The sequence below is a fragment of the Heloderma suspectum genome, chromosome 2 (genome assembly GCF_057233095.1).
Source record: "Heloderma suspectum isolate Gila_16-S chromosome 2, 16-S_ref, whole genome shotgun sequence".
Lineage (NCBI taxonomy): Eukaryota > Metazoa > Chordata > Lepidosauria > Squamata > Helodermatidae > Heloderma > Heloderma suspectum.
In genome coordinates, this window is record NC_139459.1 from 224,642,632 (window position 1) to 224,661,194 (window position 18,563).

The 18,563-nt window shown below is 44.7% G+C and overlaps 1 protein-coding gene across 1 annotated transcript in view; it reads left to right on the top strand.

Annotated features, from left to right (window-relative positions):
- Positions 1-18,563, top strand: part of LOC146354132 (sulfhydryl oxidase 1-like) — a 40,714-nt gene that overhangs the window by 8,611 nt on the left and 13,540 nt on the right. The window contains exons 3-8 of the mRNA XM_084838255.1: positions 3,032-3,080; positions 6,267-6,372; positions 7,235-7,322; positions 9,592-9,737; positions 12,831-12,968; positions 17,172-17,301. Of these exons, the coding sequence (XP_084694381.1) occupies positions 3,032-3,080; positions 6,267-6,372; positions 7,235-7,322; positions 9,592-9,737; positions 12,831-12,968; positions 17,172-17,301 (657 nt within the window). The remainder of the gene's footprint in view (positions 1-3,031; positions 3,081-6,266; positions 6,373-7,234; positions 7,323-9,591; positions 9,738-12,830; positions 12,969-17,171; positions 17,302-18,563) is intronic.

An 18,563-nucleotide genomic window follows, 5' to 3' on the forward strand; every position in this document is an offset into this window, starting at 1 on the left:
CCCAATTTTGAACCAATCGGTTGTTCCATGTCTGGTTCTTACTGTTGCTTCTTGACCCTCGTACAGGTTTCTCAGGAGACAGGTAAGGTGGTCTGGTACTCCCATCACTTTCAGAATTTGCCACAGTTTGTTGTGATCCACACAATCAAAGGCTTTAGCGTAGTCAATGAAGCAGAAATAGACGTTTTTCTGGAATTCTCTTGCTTTCTCCATGATGCAGCGAATGTTGGCGATTTGATCTCTAGTTCCTCTGCCTCTTCGAAACCCAGCTTGTACTTCCGGTAGTTCTCGGTTCGCATACTGCTGAAGCCTAGCTTGTAGGATTTTGAGCATCACCTTGCTGGCATGTGAAATGAGCGCAATGGTGCGGTAGTTTGAACACTCTTTGGCGTTGCCCTTCTTTGGAATTGGAATGTAAACTGACCTTTTCCAGTCTTGTGGCCACTGTTGAGTGTTCCAGATTTGTTGGCATATTGAATGCAGCACTTTAACAGCATCATCTTTTAGGATTTTAAATAGCTCGGCTGGAATACTGTCATCTCCGCTAGCTTTGTTGTTACTAATGCTTCCTAAGGCCCACTTGACTTCACTCTCGAGGATGTCCGGCTCAAGTTCAGTGACCGCACTATCATGGCTATCAGGGACATTCAGATCTTTCCTGTATAGTTCTTCTGTGTATTCTTGCCACCTCTTCTTAATCTCATCTGCTTCTGTTAGGTCCCTGCCTTCTTTGTCCTTTATCATGCCCGTCTTTGCACAAAACGTTCCCTTGAGATCTCCAATTTTCTTGAAGAGATCTCTAGTCTTTCCCATTCTGTTGTTTTCCTCGATTTCTTTGCATTGTTCATTTAAGAAGGCCTTCTTGTCTCTCCTTGCTATTCTCTGGAACTCTGCATTCAGTTGGGTATATCTTCCCCTTTCTCCCTTGCTTTTCGCTACCCTTCTTTCGTGAGCTACTTGTAAAGCCTCATCAGACAGCCACTTTGCTTTCTTGCATTTCTTTTTCTTTGGGATGGATTTCGTTGCTGCCTCCTGAACAATGTTACGGACCTCCGTCCATAGTTCCTCAGGCACTCTGTCTATCAGGTCTAATCCCTGAAATCTATTCCTCACCTCCACTGTATATTCATCAGGGATATGATTTAGGTCATACCTGAACGGTTTAGTGGTTTTCCCGACGTTCTTCAATTTCAGCTGAAATTTTGCAAGAAGCAGCTCATGATCTGAGCCACAGTCAGCTCCAGGTCTTGTTTTTACTGACTGTATGGAGCTTCTCCATCGTTGGCTGCAAAGGACATAATCAATCTGATTTCGATATTGACCATCTGGTGACGTCCATGTGTAGAGTCGCCTCTTGTGCTGTTGGAAAAGAGTGTTTGCTATGATCAGCATGTTCTCTTGGCAAAACTCTATTAGCTTTTGTCCTGCTTCATTTTGTACACCAAGGCCATGCCTGCCTGTTATCCCGGTGATTTCTTGACTTCCTACTTTAGCATTCCAATCCCCTATGATGAAGAGGACATCTTTTTTTGGTGTTAGTTCTAGAAGGTGTTGTAGGTCTTCATAGAACCGATCAACCTCAGCTTCTTCGGCCTCAGTGGTTGGGGCATAGACTTGAATTACTGTGATGTTGAATGGTTTGCCTTGGATTCGTACTGAGATCATTCTATCATTTTTGAGATTGTACCCCAGTACTGCTTTTCCCACCCTTTTGTTGACTATGAGTGCTACTCCATTTCTTCTAAGGGATTCTTGCCCACAATAGTAGATATGATAGTCACCTGAATTAAATTCGCCCACGCCTGTCCATTTTAGTTTGCTGATTCCCAAGATGTCGATGTTCAATCTTGCCATCTCATGTTTGACCACCTCCAGCTCACCTTGATTCATTGATCTGACATTCCAGGTTCCTAAACAATATTGTTCTTTACAGCATCGGATTTTCTTTTCACCACCAGCAGACACATCCACAGCTGAGTGTCCTTTCGGCTTTGGCCCAGCCGCTTCACTCTTTCTGGCGCTACTTGGAAATACCCTCTGCTCTTCCCCAGTAGCATATTGGACACCTTCCGACCTGAGGGGCTCATCTTCCGGCGTCATCTCGTTTAGCCTTGTGATACATTCCATGGGGTTTTCTTGGCAAGAATACTGGAGTGGGTTGCCATTTCCTTCTCCAGTGGACCACATTTTGTCAGAACTCTCTGCCATGACCTGTCCGTCTTGGGTGGCCCTTCACGGCATAGCTTATGGCTTCATTGAGTTACGCAAGCCCCTTCACCACAACAAGGCAGTGATCCATGAAGGGGAAATTATCATATGCAGATGTGCAAATCCCTGACCCCTCTAGTCCCCTTTTTCGATAGTGCATTTCCGGGGGCGGGGGATGTGTAAGTGGGAACTCTATTAAGAGTAAGTCACATGTATAGCCAGTTGTCCTGCTCACGAGGTCTGAATAATCCACATAGATACAGAGAAATAAATTCGCATAAACTTCTCAAGCATAATCTCCATTTTTCATCATCATCATAGGCTTGCAGCCAGAGCTAGGCCAGCCAAACCTCTGGAAAGTGCACCCTTTTCCCTGTCCTGCTTGGCCACCGCAGCTGTAGAATTCCTCCAACTCTTTTCAAAGTCCACTGTGTAGGTGTGTGACCTTCATCATTTGTGCAAGACCTGTTTGTTCACCAGGAGTTGTGCCAGGTGGTGGTGTCCAGCACTAAGCTGACTTGTGCTTCCCTTTGGCTCTGAAAGTCCCCTTTCTCTCTTCTTTGATCATTTTCATCTGAAACATCTAGTCAGCATGTTCCTAAAAGCTTTGAGGCAGAATCTGGTTAAATGCGCAACAATTTAGCTCTCACATCTCTCAAATTGGTGTGCAGTCAAGAAACTCTTGCTGTCTAGTCTATATTTGATGCTTTAACCTGGTAACTCATCTGGCTGAGCAGTGCAGTGCCTACACAATCTATTGTAGCAGACTCACAAAAGTGATCTTTAACAGTGAAACCTGATGTTCTCATCTGTTTCCTTCCAGTTTTTCAAACCATTCTCCACGTATTTTGGTGAGGGCATACAAATCAATGGTATGTATCCTAACATGAATTCTTATCTAAGTTAATTTTCTACCTAAATCTAGAACTCTCACTACTGAGGACCCTATGGGTTCCTACTATTCTCGTTGTTTCTTGTTTGGTCACCACTTGAAATAATAAAACGTCCCTCCTCTGAAAATCAGTCACTTGGAATTAATTCATACTCTCATTTGGGGACACAGAGTTTCAGCGATACACATGTACCCCCCCCAAAATCCATATCTAAATTAATACAGGTCATGGGAACATAATTCTGGCTCTGATACACATGTTTAGGAAGTCAAGATATAAATTTGCTTCCTGATGTGGGTATTAGAGTCAAAATCTGTATGCATCCACCCACTCACTCATATACACACATACACACACAAAGTCATTTATGCATATGTTTTTCATAAAACTATGCATCTTCTGTATTTTTTTTTTAACCATGCATTGACCAATGTGGGAGGCTGGGTCTGGCGGTTCTAGATATGTTGTGTTGCTTGGGTAGCACTTTTGCGGTCTCTTTAAGCATATGCAGACCTCGGCGTTAATGGTGCTACCCTATGCATGTCTCCTTAGAAGTAAGTCCCATTGAGTTCTATGGAACTTATTTCCAGTTAAGTATGCATAGGAAAGCAGCTTTAATAGTCACTTCCTCTTTCCAGGGAACCCAGGAAAGTATTGCTCTGTCAAGGGATCTAGGAATCTTTCACAGAGAATTCTAAGCAACCTGACAGAACAGCAGTTTTTAAAGTGTAGATAGACATGCCTTTTATTTCCCTGGCATTTAGTAGAGTGGAAGAGAAAATGGGGTGGGGGGGGCAACACATGAAAGAAAGAAAAAAGGAGAGGGAATGTCTAAAACTGATGCTCAAAACAAAAGTAATAATTTATTACTACCTAAGTGAGGGCCGCGGTGGCTTAGTGGTTAAGACGCTGAACTGCAGACTGGAAGGTCGGCAGGTCAGCAGTTCGAGACCCAAGTGCTGCGTGACCGAGTGAGCTCCCGTCTTCAGTCCCAGCTTCTGCCAACCTAGCAGTTCGAAAGCAAGAAATTGCAAGTAGATAAATAGGTACCGCCTCGGCGGGAAAGGTAACAGCATTCCGTGCACCTCGGTGTTCAGTCATGCTGGCCACATGACCACGGAAGCGTCTTCGGACAGCGCTGGCTCTTCGGCTTAGAAACGGGGATGAGCACCGCACCCTAGAGTCGGACACAACTGGTTGGGGACACCTTTACCTTTTTACCTTTTAAGTGAGGAGTAGTTCTCTGGCTGTATTTTAGGGATGTTATTGTTGCTTTTGCAGTCTAGTGCTATCTTTCTCATACTCAACAGGCAGCAATTAGTTTACCCCTAAACTCTTGGTTCTCACACTATGGACTGGGTCTCTGGAGCAGGTTGAATGGTACTTTCGGAAGGTCATGTCCTGGGACAGTGATTTGCTACCACCACTGCTTCTGATTGAAGAAAAGCAGTTGCTGGGGCTCCTCCCTTTCATCTCTCTCTCTCTTGGTCTCTAATAGTAACTCTGAAAGCAGTGACTAGAAGAACATTTTACTCAGTTTGTGTCCTTCATAGGGTTGGCGGAGAATTTCTCCATGAATCTTTGGGAGGCCGAGTGCCGACGCATTCGGCCCCCCGAAAGTGTTGGGGAAATTCTTCGCCGGCCCCCCGCCCCCACCCCCCGGGATGGGACTTACCTTTGGAGAATGTCCCTCTCAGCGGCGGGTCCCAGCGGCGGTTCGGTGGCGGTTCAGCGGGGGCAGGGGTGGCGGCCAGTCTCCCGACTGGCTGCCGCCGCCACCATTGCAAAAAAAAAAAGTAAAGTAAAAAAAACCACACACACCCGTGATAGGCTACGTAGTGATTTACGTAGCCTATCACGGCTAGATTTCCAAAGTCAGCCGTGATAGGCTACGTAAATCGTCACGTAGCCTATCACGGGTGACTTTGAAAAAAAAAAAAGCGCGTACGCAAATCGCGGCGCCCATGGGGCACCGCCATTTGCGTTCCTTATTTTGGCACGTCTAGTCTATGTAAACATTTATGTAGACTACGGCAAAAATAAGGGAACGCTATTTGCATTGCCCTTATTTTCGCCGTAGTCTACGTAAATGTTTACGTAGACTAGACGTGCCAAAATAAGGAACGCAAATGGCGGTCCCCATGGGAGCTGCCATTTGTGTAACCGCTTTTTTTTTTTTCAAAGTCACCCGTGATAGGCTACGTGACGATTTACATAGCCTATCGTGGCTGTCTTTGGAAATCTATCTGTGATAGACTACGTAAATCGTTACGTAGCCTATCACGGGTGTGTGTGTTGTTGTTTTTTTTACTTTTTTTTTCACGGCTGGGTAGACGGGGCGCTCCTACCCGGCCTGAATTTCACCAGCAAGGGATGGGGCGCCTCCCCCTCGGCCTGAATTTCAGCCGGGCGAGGCAGGGCACCTCCCCCCCCTCGCCTGAACTTCGGGGGAAGAACCGAAGCGCCTCCCCCCCACTGCAAAGCAAGCTGCGGGACCAGGTAAGTCCCTTTCGTCCATCCCTAGTCCTTCACATCAGTGCCTAGATAGGCTCAGTGGGCTGTCTTCGCAAAACAAGGGAGTGGTGTTGCTGTGGGGAGAGGAGGGTTAACCCTCATTGCAAAATCTGTAAAATCTATTCATTTGATACACAAATTTGGATATGCAGCTGCAAGATGTATGTTGCACAGTTTCCGGAGAGACAATTGGTGCAGGTTGGGTGTGGATACAAATATTCAGTGTAAAGTTTCAAAGGGGTGTGTGTCTCACTTTCAAAGGTTTAAGAAACTCTGCCTGCCTGATCCTTGGTAATCAGATATGATAGAACCTGCTGCAGGCAAACTGTTTTATCTAGTGCATGGCAGCTGTTTGTTAGTGGCATGTGGGCTTGATAGTGCACTGTGGCTGACCTGGGAGTTAATCACGATCATCATATTATGATTCTGATTTATATTTTTATACTGCCCCATAGCCAAAGCTCTCTGGGCAGTTCACAAAGATTAAAAACATTAAATATACAGTATACAGAGGTTGAAAGCCATTTACATAAAACGCATGAACAGACAAGATACACAAAGACAACATATATCTAAAAACAACTTCAGCCAACCAACCATAACCCTAAGACAAATCCAGGATTGATTAAAACCCTTTTATTCCCTGCACAGAGACTGCGGATGACCTGCAAAGCCTGAAGAAAGACATAATTACACTTGTACAGGGACATGAAAGAGCATTCTGGTCCCCTGGGAGGCCACCACTGACGCCAATCAGGTAATGTAAGAGAATAATATGACACTTTAGGCAAGTTCTAAAAGTGTATTTTCTCTCAGAATCTGCATTTCTAAACACTACTGAATTCCCTCTCACTGGGCTATACATCAGTATGTCACTAGTAGATTTACTAATTCATTTTTATTATGACACTTCAACAAAACAAAACAAAAAAGATAAAAAGACAAATAAAAACATTGCAGCTACATAAATTTCAATATATCAGTTTCAATGCATGCATATGAAGTGTGTGTGTGTGTGTGCGCGCGCGCGCGCACATGTAATGTTAGCCAGCTAACTAGCTTTCTAAGAATTATACATCAACTTCACTCAAAACAGACCAAATTTCCAAATAAGTATCCATTTGCAGATGGCATCTACATGTTAAGGTCTTCAATCCCTTGCTTTATTGGAGGTGAGCGTTTATCCTTCCAATGTTGTAATATCAGTCTTTTAGCTGTCACAAGAGAACAGAGAATCCATTTGAGCTGACCATGCATTAACTTTCAGGAAGCAGGTAGATAACTTAAGAGGACATGTACATCAGTAAATGTTAAAGAGTGTTTCAATACAAAGTTTATCTGTATAATAACCTCTTCCCCAAAAGAGGCAACTATTGGGCTTTGCCAAAATATATGTTTAAAAGAAGAATTAGCTATGTTACACCTCCAGTGATTAGCCAACTTGGACAAACCCTTATTAAAGAGATGATGATTAAGAGATCAGTGCTTGGTTTATATCCATGAATAAATAGCAACCAAGAAGAACTCCAACAGTTGAATGAAGTTGGGAGGTTCAGTATCTGCATGAAGGGAATGATCACAGTTTTTGTTCAGTATGTTATATTCTTTGTCGTTTATAGTACAGCAGAAGCTATTGGCTCCTTCAACTTCCAGGAAAATAATGTGGCCTTGATATTTGAGGATGAGAATTCGTTTTTGGGCAGAGAGGTAACTCTTGATATTAATATAAGCATTAAAATAAGCACTACAGCAAGCCTGCAACTAGCCACTTACTGTCAAGGGCTCCTTAGAGGCCTCTCTCAGTCTAATCCAGTAGCCAAGTCCAGACACAGACAAAGGAATTCCTTTCAAAGCTTTATTCTTCTTTTACAACTTAACAACTATACTGATTGCAACTAGATCTGAGCAGCACAGTACCTATGCCCTACATTGGAACAGTTGGTCCCCGTTTGAAAGGGAATTACTGGCAGACCCCTGAACTTAAGGACTAGGGAGAGTCCCTCCCCTTTTCCCTTGGATCCTCTGGGTGCAGCCGTTGTTTGTGCGCCAACCTGGCATTACGCCTCCTTTCCGTGCCCTCCATCTGGCGCCGCTCTGCGTCTGCGTCGCGCATCCACCAAGTCTGCTATCTGTGCCTGGTCACTCCCTGGACTGCTAACTAAACTAGGAATGCTGATGGGAGGAATCTCCATCAGCTGTTGGTCCTGGGAAAGAGGAGCGCGCTCCTCTCCCAGGAGCGACTACTCTTCCTCAGAATCAGAACTACTCTGGGGTTCTATGGGCTCAGTGTCCACCCTGACACTTACCTGGTTTCCTGTGGAAACTAAGACTACCACCACCCCAGGCTATTTTGGAGAGAGGGTTCAGCACTTTGATGCTTTAAAGTTCTGGCTGGTTCTGACTAAAACCCAGAATGAATCATAGCCCCACCAAAATTGGAGCCATCAGCCTCCACGTCACTCACTCAATCTGAACTCCTGCCTAAGAGCATTTCAGAGGCTTGGCACCAGCACTCCTCCCAAAAACCTCAGTTCCCAAACCACCCAGCTATCCAGAAATCCTGGCTCCTAGCCCTTCTTCATCCTCTAATCTACTCAGCTCCTGAAGGATCCTCACATCCCACACTCTGGCTGAATCTACACATAGCAGCTTTACCGTTATCATACTACAGTGGTAACTATTGCTGCGCATGACACCAATGGGCACCAATAGTTATCACTGCAGTATGATAACAGTAAAATTGCTATGTATAGATTCAGGCTCTGTTACTTGGAATATTTTCAGGCGGAAAAAAACACAGAAAAAGGGGAAATGCTCTAGAAACTGACTCTGTGGTTCCTGCCTTTGAAGCACTGTTTGTAGAGTAACCTAGGCATCAGGCAGGAGCCTTCAAGCACAGCTTCCTAGGTTGATCCAGGGATGCTCTAGGAACAAGACTTCAGAGGGGGTGGGACGACACACACAAAGTCCATTCCTAGAACATTTACCCCTTTTTTCTCCACTTATTTTCTGGAGTGGTGGGGGGTTGTCAGCCAGGGCTTGGGGGGAGGGGCTGCACTTTTCACACACCTGTCATATAGGGTGGCTGGTGACATATTTACAGAGGTACACGACGGTATGTTTACTCAGCTTCTGTTTACTGAACTGCACGCCTTTATCAAAGGGCAATGACATGGTGTGTTTGTTTAGCTGGACATTCATTGTGTGTCCAAAGAGAAGGTCAGCCAGGATGCCCTGTGAGCAGATCATTCATTTCTGCTGTGCCTCTATACCTCAGCAGAGTCTTAGGAGCCTGTTCCTTACAGATGGCACCACTCTGGGTTATAGAAGCAGCAAACAGCTTTCTTGCAACAGTAGCCACAAAGCCAAGGATGTGTGTGCATGGGATGCAGCCTGGTGCTTGTCTTGAAAATCAAGTGGAGCCTTCAACCATTCCTGTTAAACACTCAACCCCCCTTGAGGGAATCTAGGAGCTCTTAAGGAACACTTGAAGGGCCAAAGAATGTCCATTACCTGCTCCTTCCCCCAAGGGAAAAACTAACCTTGGGGAAGGGGGTACAGTTGGAGGGCCTATAGCTGTACATTCTTTGCATGCAGAAGGTCCCGGCCCGGGTTTAATCCCCAGCATCTTGAAATAGAACTAGAAAAACTCCTTCCTGAAACCCTGGAGAACCATTGCCAGTCAGTATCAACAAGACTGGGCCAGATGGACCAATGGCCAGACAGCTTCCTATATTCCATGGAGCAGGTGGCAGTGAGCTCCCTCAAAGTCAGGAAAGGCTCACCAGCATCATTTTCCACTGCAGGTCCTGGGAGCTGTAGTTCCTTTACAGTCAATGTGGAGCAACATTTTCTACTGGGTCTCATAAAAGTTATAGTTCAGTCAGGACCTTAGAGGAGGACAGATGGCATATAGTTGTGAGAAGCCAACTCGTTTCATAACAGTAACTATTGCAATATATACTTCTGATCTTAGGTCATACTGGACATGGCCCAGTTTAAGAACATTACTGTGAGAAGAGTCGTGAAGGGTGATGAAAAGCTAGCAAGTGGATGTGATGTCATCACTTTCCCTTCTCTCTTCGTGCTTCCAAGCAAAGACTCTTGTGAACCCATCCTTTTGTGAGTTGCAGCTCGTAATCTACCTACTTACATTTGCTGTTTTTATATAATAATGCTTTACCTGTGTATGAATAATCCACAATCATTTTAAAGCCCCATGTCTATTCATTCCTATTCCATACTCTTGGAATTGAGGCTCACCAATGATGACTGAGCACAGGCTAGTCCAAGGGAGTTTGCATGCAGTCCATCAAGCACATATTGCTGTGAAAACTCCATTAATTGTTGTGGGACTTTGATAGCATTGCTGTGCAAACCACATAGAAATGATTGTTTGGGGTTGTGCTTAATAGATTCATGTTTTGTGTCTGAATATTCCAGAATAATGAACTAAAAGATCCTGAATATGATCAGATTCTGACACTGGAATCAATTATGCACATCAGACATTTTTTAAAAATATATAATTAATTAAAGTGGGTAACTGGTTATTTGTTGAATAATTCTGCTTTTTTATTTTAAAGAACATGATTCTTTATTGGGGGCTAACAGTGGAGATCCATGGCATGCCCTGGTGGTCCAGTTGGTATCCAGTTGGGACTGGTATCCAGTCAATTTGAAAAGGGGCTGTGTTTATATCACACTTTTCTTTATCAAATAAACCCAAGCATCTTGCAAAGTTAAAGCTTTCAAAATTAATAAAATGTAACATATCATAATGGGGCCGCGGTGGCTTAGTGGTTAAGACGCTGAACTGCAGACTGGAAGATTGGCAGGTCAGCAGTTCGAGACCCGAGTGCTGCATGACGGAGTGAGCTCCCGTCTTCAGTCCCAGCTTCTGCCAACCTAGCAGTTCGAAAGCGAGAAATTGCAAGTAGATAAATAGGTACCGCCTCGGCGGGAAAGGTAACAGCGTTCCATGCACCTCGGTGTTCAGTCATGCCGGCCACATGACCACGGAAGCGTCTTTGGACAGCGCTGGCTCTTCGGCTTAGAAACGGGGATGAGCACCGCACCCTAGAGTCAGACACGACTGGTTGGGGACACCTTTACCTTTTTTTTTTTTTTAACATATCATAATACAGAAACAATGGACAAGCAAACAAGTATTTTTTTAAAACCTACAGTCCTTATAGCAACATCAAATAAGTAAAGATCACCATTAAATAGTAGCACCAATTAAGTGTTCAGCTCAGTATGAGAATACTGAGCCCAATCACCGAAAAGCCTTCCAGCAAAAAGCTCCACCCTTTGGACACTAAAGCTTTTTCAAACATTGCCTGTTATTTTCCAACACACTTTTGCATGAACTAAAAATGTACTTTGAGAAAAAGTATCTTGTTTGTAACTTGGCCTTCCTATGAAAAGTATGGAGTTTATTCCATTTTATCCACACAATAACCCTTGTTAGATTGGGAGAGATCTCAGGGCCACTGAGTGAGCAGGGAATTAATTCAGATCCAAACTGGACATTCTGTGTAGTATACCAGAAAGCAAAAATACCCCAAATCCAGCTCCAGATCTGGCTTCCATGTAAAACTGAAACAATTACTACAACAAAAACCTACAGCCCCAAGATAGATGAGAGAGCCCAGCCATGGTTAAAATAATAACAAAGCGCCTGCTGGAAGAGGACTTTCTCGGTCTGGGTCTCCTGAAAGGCTGATTTGAGTGTAATGGATGCTGGTAGAAAAGGAGAAGAAAGATGTAGAGCAAGCAAGGGAATTTGCACAGCACTGAAGATGCCAGGACATGTAGGAGGCAGCTTGGGTGATTGGAATGAGCTCTCGTAGTGCAGTTCCACAAGGCTGGAACACTCTGACAGCCATGGTTGTCATTCTGAGATCATACCAGTTACCCCTGCTGCATCTGCATCTAGGCACACAGCCTAAGGGGGGGTGTAACTCAGAGGAAGGGATGTAGGTCAAGAGAAGGGACTGTAGCTCAGTGGTAGAACACACACTTTGTATGCAGATAGTCCCTGATTCAGCCCCCAGCATCTCCAACTAGGGCTGAAAGATATCCTGTCCGAAACCCTGGAAAGCCGCTGCCAGTCAGTGTCAACAATTCTGGGCTAGATGGACCAAGGGTCTGACTCAGCATAAGGCAGCTTCCTATGGGCCAGTTTAGACAGAAAGTAGGGTAACAAACAAGTCCCACAACCCAGAGGTAACTTGTTTTACATATACAACGTGCTGCAGAAGGAATAGTTATCGCTAGGCCTCTGGCGATGACATAAATAAACTGGCAAGAAATCTTTCATAGTTCTTTTCATAGATGGTAGAATTCTATAATCTGGATATTGTGCGTCAATCAGTGAGAGCTGGGGTGAGATTAATCTTGAGAATTCTTTTTAGGGCTGCGGCAGAATCTTTTAAACACAGGATTTGGGGGCCCAGCACTATAATTCTGAGTAATTTACTATTGAGATAATTGGTGATATACTTCATTTGAGACCAGATTCCTTGAGGCAAAACTCTTTTGTTCCTTGAGACAAAATATGAAATGTTCTCGGAGATAGTGTAGAAGTGATGCAGCGGTCTGAAAAAGTGCATATTGATACTAAAAAAAGAAGAAGAAAGAATAGCCTGTGCAGTTTCTTTCTTGAATATCCTGTATGTGTTGGATAACTGGAAAACTCTGCATGCTTCCAGACGCAAGGGGGTGATGGAGAATGTCCTGTAGCTTGATCAGTTCCTTTTTCCTGCTTTCTCCCCTTCCTCTTCTTTCTTCTTTTTCTGCCTCTGCAACAAGGAGTAACATGCAGTTTTCCAGAGAAGAAGCAAGTAACCATATCTCATGCCTTCACCCACTCACACTCATGCATCCAGCTTTAGGGGGTGCTTGTAGTTAAACAGTGTTAGATAGCCTTCTCTGACAATGTGTATAAATGCACCAATAAAGTAAGTTGATTTGAACTTCTTCTAAACTGGCTCTAGCCTGTGTTTATTGCCTCCAATACCCAATGCTGTGTTGCCACACTTTCTCTAAATAAGGCAACTCTGCTGTAGTTCACACCAGACTTTCCAACAGTATGTGGGTTAAACAGATTTCCTGACAACTGAAGGGGCTGTTTGGTATAGGTTAGAGGAGGTTAGAAAGTTAGAACTGACCATTGTCTCAGGAGTGTCTTGCTTTATACTTTAATTACAGAGGAAACTTCTCAAGAACCCTTTACGCAAGCCACCTGCAGAGATTACCTGGGGTCTATAGAGAAACCAGCTTCACAGATCCTGATCCACCAAGTGCAGAACCAATGATTCACCCTACTGTCCGAGAGGCTGCAGACAGGTGAGAACCAATTTAGCTGCTCCTCTTTCTTTTTCTCTTCTCTTCTCACTGCATTTGGTAGGTTGGCCAACCTCAACACTTGATGACTACGTGTAGCTGATCTGGCGCAGCTTTGAGAGAAATGGTGGAGAAAGCCTGGTCAGGGCTCAGTGAGCTACATGGCCAACTTATAAAAAATTGCCGGGGTGCCACAGTGCATGAGACAAGCCCTGTACTTGGCAGTGATTGAATAGGAGCATTTTGATGAAAGATCAATGGGGGACAGGAGGCTTGTCCATTAACTAGGGATGGACGAAAGGGACTTACCTGGTCCCGCAGCTTGCTTCGCGGGGGGGGGGAGGCGCTTCGGTTCTCCCCCCGAAGTTCAGGCGAAGGGGGGAGGCGCCCCGCCTCGCCTGGCCGAAATTCATGCCAGGGGGGAGGCGCCCCATCCCTCGCCGCCGAAATTCAGGCCGGGGAGGAGCGCCCCGTCTACCCGGCAGCGAAAAAAAAAAGTAAAGTAAAAAAAACCACACACCTGTGATAGGCTATGTAACGATTTACGTAGCCTATCACGGCTAGATTTCCAAAGTCAGCTGTGATAGGCTATGTAAATCGTCACGTAGCCTATCACGGGTGACTTTGAAAAAAAGAAAAAAAAGTGCGTACGCAAATGGCTGCGCCCATGGGGCGCCGCCATTTGCATTCCTTAGTTTGGCACGTCTAGTCTATGTAAAGATTTACGTAGACTACGGCGAAAATAAGGGAACGCTATTTGCGTTGCCCTTATTTTCGCCGTAGTCTACGTAAATCTTTAAGTAGACTAGACGTGCCAAACTAAGGAACGCAAATGGCGGTGCCCCATGGGCGCCGCCATTTGCGTACGCACATTTTTTTTTTTCAAAGTCACCTGTGATAGGCTACGTGACGATTTACGTAGCCTATCACGGCTGACTTTGGAAATCTAGCCGTGATAGGCTATGTAAATCGTTACGTAGCCTATCACGGGTGTGTGTTTTGTTTTTTTTTATTTTCCTTTTTTATTTTGCAATGGCAGCGGCGACAGCCAGTCAGAAGACCAGCCGCCGCTGCCGCCCCCGCCGAACCGCCGCCGAACTGCCGCCGGGACCCTCCGCCGAGAGGGACATTCGCACAAAGTAAGTCCCATCCCGGGGGGGCGGGGGGCCGGCGGAGAATTTCACCACCAATTTCGGGGGGCCGAATGCGTTGGCATTCGGCCTCCCGGAGATTCGTGGAGAAATTCTCCGCCATCCCTACCATTAACCTCATAATTCCACTATGCCCATTAGTGGCTGTTCCTTAATTTACAACACTGTAGGTCCATTGAGTAACACAGAACAGATAAAATAGTTATGCAGAGACACTAATTTTTGTAAGTTTGGTGCAGATGGTTTTGTGAAGGTGCCAGAATGCTACCAAATTCTTTCTTTTTTTCCTTTCCAGGATAGGTCAGTGTGAATAAAGCTTCCCACCTGACTTGGAATGTCACCTAGTCCAGATCACACCTCCTTTTATTCATTTATTTGACACCGTCTCCACTCTCTTATTTTCCTAGCCTTGGGGTGAGAGGATTCCAAGACTTACAGTTTAATTACCGAGACACAGCACTTAGTAAACTCTTTCCAGTCACTGCAGGGCAGAGCCTCATTTGTTGTGTCTCCCGTCTCACCCCCCCCTTCCATTCCAAATGTAGCATTTGGAATGGATGGGGAGAATGCAATTCTATTGGTTCTTCTGTGTTTCACAACAGTATTTTATTTCATTGACCATGGTATCCTTCTGGACCTCTAGGATGGAACTGGGTCTGGGGGATGCGTGGTGTTGCAGGGACTCCAGTTCTTCCTGTGGGAATAGATGCAGAAGATGGTGCTGGAGATCTTGTGTTCCTTGACCACTGACATTTGGGGTACCTCAAGGTTCCATCTTGTCCCCTTGATTTTCAACATCTACATGAAACTGCTGGGAGAAGTCATCCACAGATTTGCACTGAGGTGTCATCAATATGTGGATGGCATACAATTCTATCTCTCTTTAGTTTAGGCAGTTGAAACTCTGGACAGGCATCTGAGGGCAGTATTGGAATGGATGACAGTCACAAGCTGAAGCTTAATCCAGATAAAAATGGAAGTATTTTGGGCTGGGAAATCTGCTCATCTGGATGGAGGTTTAGATCTGACTCTGGATGGGGGTCACACTCCCCCTGAATGGTCAAGTGCCTGGGAGTGCTACTGGACTCAGTACTGTTTATGGAGGTGCAGGTGGCATCAGCTGCCAGGGTTGCTTTTTGTCAAGATTCTTTTAGCCCCCACTTCACTTCAGTGCCCAAACATACACAGATGAGAGGCTTCAGTCTACAGCTTTTACTCCATTACTTCACAGGGTCATACAAATGCAAATTCTCAGAGAAACTCTCCATCTACCAGGAATGCCTTCAGGGGATCCAAATGGAATTTACGAGAGTTGCCCACTGTTTGAAGAAGGAGGCAGTCTTGCTAGCCTAACTTAATACGGGGAGGTCCCTCTCTCGTTGTGAGGCCTCTAAACGCAGCTTCTCACGCAAGGCCAATCGGGTAGACCGTCTAAGTTCCACCTCTGCCTTCTCTCTCTTTGCGCTGCGCCTACACCTGGCATCTATTAGGTCAACCTCCTGTTCACTGCCTCTCACAGGGGAGGGAGTGAGGAGGGACCCTCAAGCTCAGCCATCTGCTCATTTGTAATCTGAGAAGCAGGACTACTCATATCTAGACTAGCCTGGGAAAACACCTCCCCCATGTCTGATGGTTCTCCTTCAGAACCTGAACTGCTATCCCACTCCTTGTGCTCAGAAACACCCCTGACACTTTTTATCTGCTGAAGTTGTTTCAGCAACTGAAGCCCTATCTAGAGAGAGCTTCAAACCTAGCCACAGTGACACATGCCTTGGTTACATCCAGGTTAAATTACTTCAGTGCACTCTGTGTGGGACTGTCCTTGAAGACTATTTGGAAACTGTAACTGGTACAGAATGTGGCAACTAGAGCACTTTGGGAAGCTGGGCATTTGAACCATATTACTCCTATTCTGTATTGTTTATACTGGCTGCCTGTTAATATCCAGGCCCAATTCAAAGTGCCACTTTTGCCCTCTAAAGCCCTAAATGGTTTGGGATTATGTTATCTGAAGGACCACCTAAGGGTGTATGAGCTTGTCCAAGCATTAAGTTCAAGTGTCAGAGGCCCTGCTCTCTGGCCCACCAGCAAGAGCCATCAGGCTGTCTGGTGCTAGGGACGGAGCTTTCACTGTGGTGGCCTCACACCTTTGGAGGTACTTATGTCCTCATCACTGCTGGTTTAAAAAAAAAACACCTCTGAAGATACATTTATTCCAATCTTCATCTGTTGCTTAAAAATATGTTTAGTGGCAATTTGTATATTCATGTTTTTTGTAATAATATAAGTTGCCTTCTGTGGGCAGTGCATCCTGAAAGCCAGGTTAAAAACATCTTTTAAATAAAAAATATCTGACAATAGGGGTGGGGGAGATGAAATCATCCTTGAGATATCAATACACTTGATCTCCAGGTTCCAAATCATAATGTTTATTAAACCTAAGGCTTACAGGGAGATTGAGAAATCAGGCTGTGGATGACTCTCTAAATCCCTGACCAGGAATTAGTTTTACTGGAAGTCCACCTTGAGTAACAGGGAATGAAAGGTCAGGGTCTCCTCTAGGGATGTTGGAGAAATCCACAACAGGACCAAATGAGTTCCAGTTTTGATTAATCCAACTGGTGGATTCCACAGTGGACCGGCTTCTCCCCTCTTGGGCGGATTCTGCTGACTTGCAGGCTGTTTTTCTAACTTTCCCAATTTTATGCAAGTTCCGTCATCGAAAAACATGCCCTCCAAAATGGCCAAAAATGTGCATTTCCAGATAGGCTAAAGCATGAAAATGCACAGTTTGGGGGGAATTTGCACATTTTGATTCTGTCGATGGGCAGACTGTGGACCAAAAGGCACCTGACCATCTACAAAACACAGACGGAATGGATTTTACACAATCCATACATCTCTAGTCTTCTGTCCCTACTCCTGTGGATTGTCACCACATTCTGTGAGTTGACCACTGGTGGTGCAGAAGAGGAGGCTGATTTGTCCCTGTATAAATGAGGTGGCTGCCACATGGATTCGGCCTTCTCACTCTCTCTCTCATTTCCTGCCACAGGTCAAAGATATATATGGATGACCTGGAGTCTGCAGTGTTTTGTAGCCTACGACAAATTGAATTACGATACCGTTTCCTTGACAAAGAGTCACTCAATGCATTGAAGAACTATGTGAATGTATTAGCCAAGGTAAGCTTTAGCACACAAGGTCTCACCAAACAGTTCTCCCAACCTGTCTGTGCTTCTACACACATGCTTACCCATCTGTTGTTGTCATGGTAACTACTCCATGTTTAAAGTTTTGGGAACACATTTTTTTTACCTTCATTTTTTTACCTTCTGGGTTTTGTGCCCAGAAACGTAGTACTCTTGGCAAAATATGGATGATTTTAACACTGGATATAAGCAACCCTGGCTACAGAAAGAATGTCAAACTACAACATCAAAAGCAACAAATTGTGTTGTAGCATATTAAATATTGATGGATATATTATCTCTTTGAATGTAAGAAGTGGGATCAAAAGACCATCAGATCCAAGAGATAAAATCTGTGACATTTTTATGCAATGCTCAAATGTATGCAAAATGTCTTTGATAGACATAATTGCTCCTGATGTGCTCTCCCACTGAGCAGAGCTTGATTTGCTCCCTGGTGCACCCAAGACTTTGAGACATTGACACAGCAGAGAAGACAACTAGAATGTAAGAGAGGCTCCGAATGACTCTGACCAAACACAAGCTAGAGCCCATTTTGGGGTCTACTCTGGTAGTAGCGGTAGTGGTGGTGATGGTAGCGAAGAGACTGTACTTCACCACCACCATTGCATCCCCACAGTGCCATTCGGAGGAGCTATTCCGACTAGTAAGGGGTCTGCTTGATCCTGGAGCCGTATGCCATCTGCTTATTTAGATGGCAGGTACTTTCACATTCCTGTAAATTACACACTCTGTATTTGTGGAAATGGATGCGTGGAAGATCTAGTGCACTATTTATTGTGCTGTCCACTGTACACCTGCCCTAAAGAGCTTTCTTTTTTGTCTCACCTCATGTCACAATGTAGCGGGTGGCCAGTTCAGAATATGATAATCCACCTGCTATCTGATGAGCAGGAGTGTTTCTTGTCTAGTCGCATTGATTTTATGCAGCCACAGCAAAGAAAATTAGACCAAGAACCCTGAATGAGATGGCGGTAGACTGTAAGGGGGATTCAGTGATCTGATAGGGCTATCCTCGTGAGGAATTTTAGCAAGTTTCAAGGTCAATTTTAAATTTGAGTGTTTTTAAACTGTATGTGTAATTTTAACTCATTTCTAGCTTAGTGTTTTTACTGGCAGTGATTTCACTCTCAGATTTTGTGAGTAATTTTAGTTAGATTAAGGTGGATTTCTAAATGTGAATCTTTTAAAATGAAATGTGTAATGTTTCCCTTGTTTATATTTGCACTCATCCC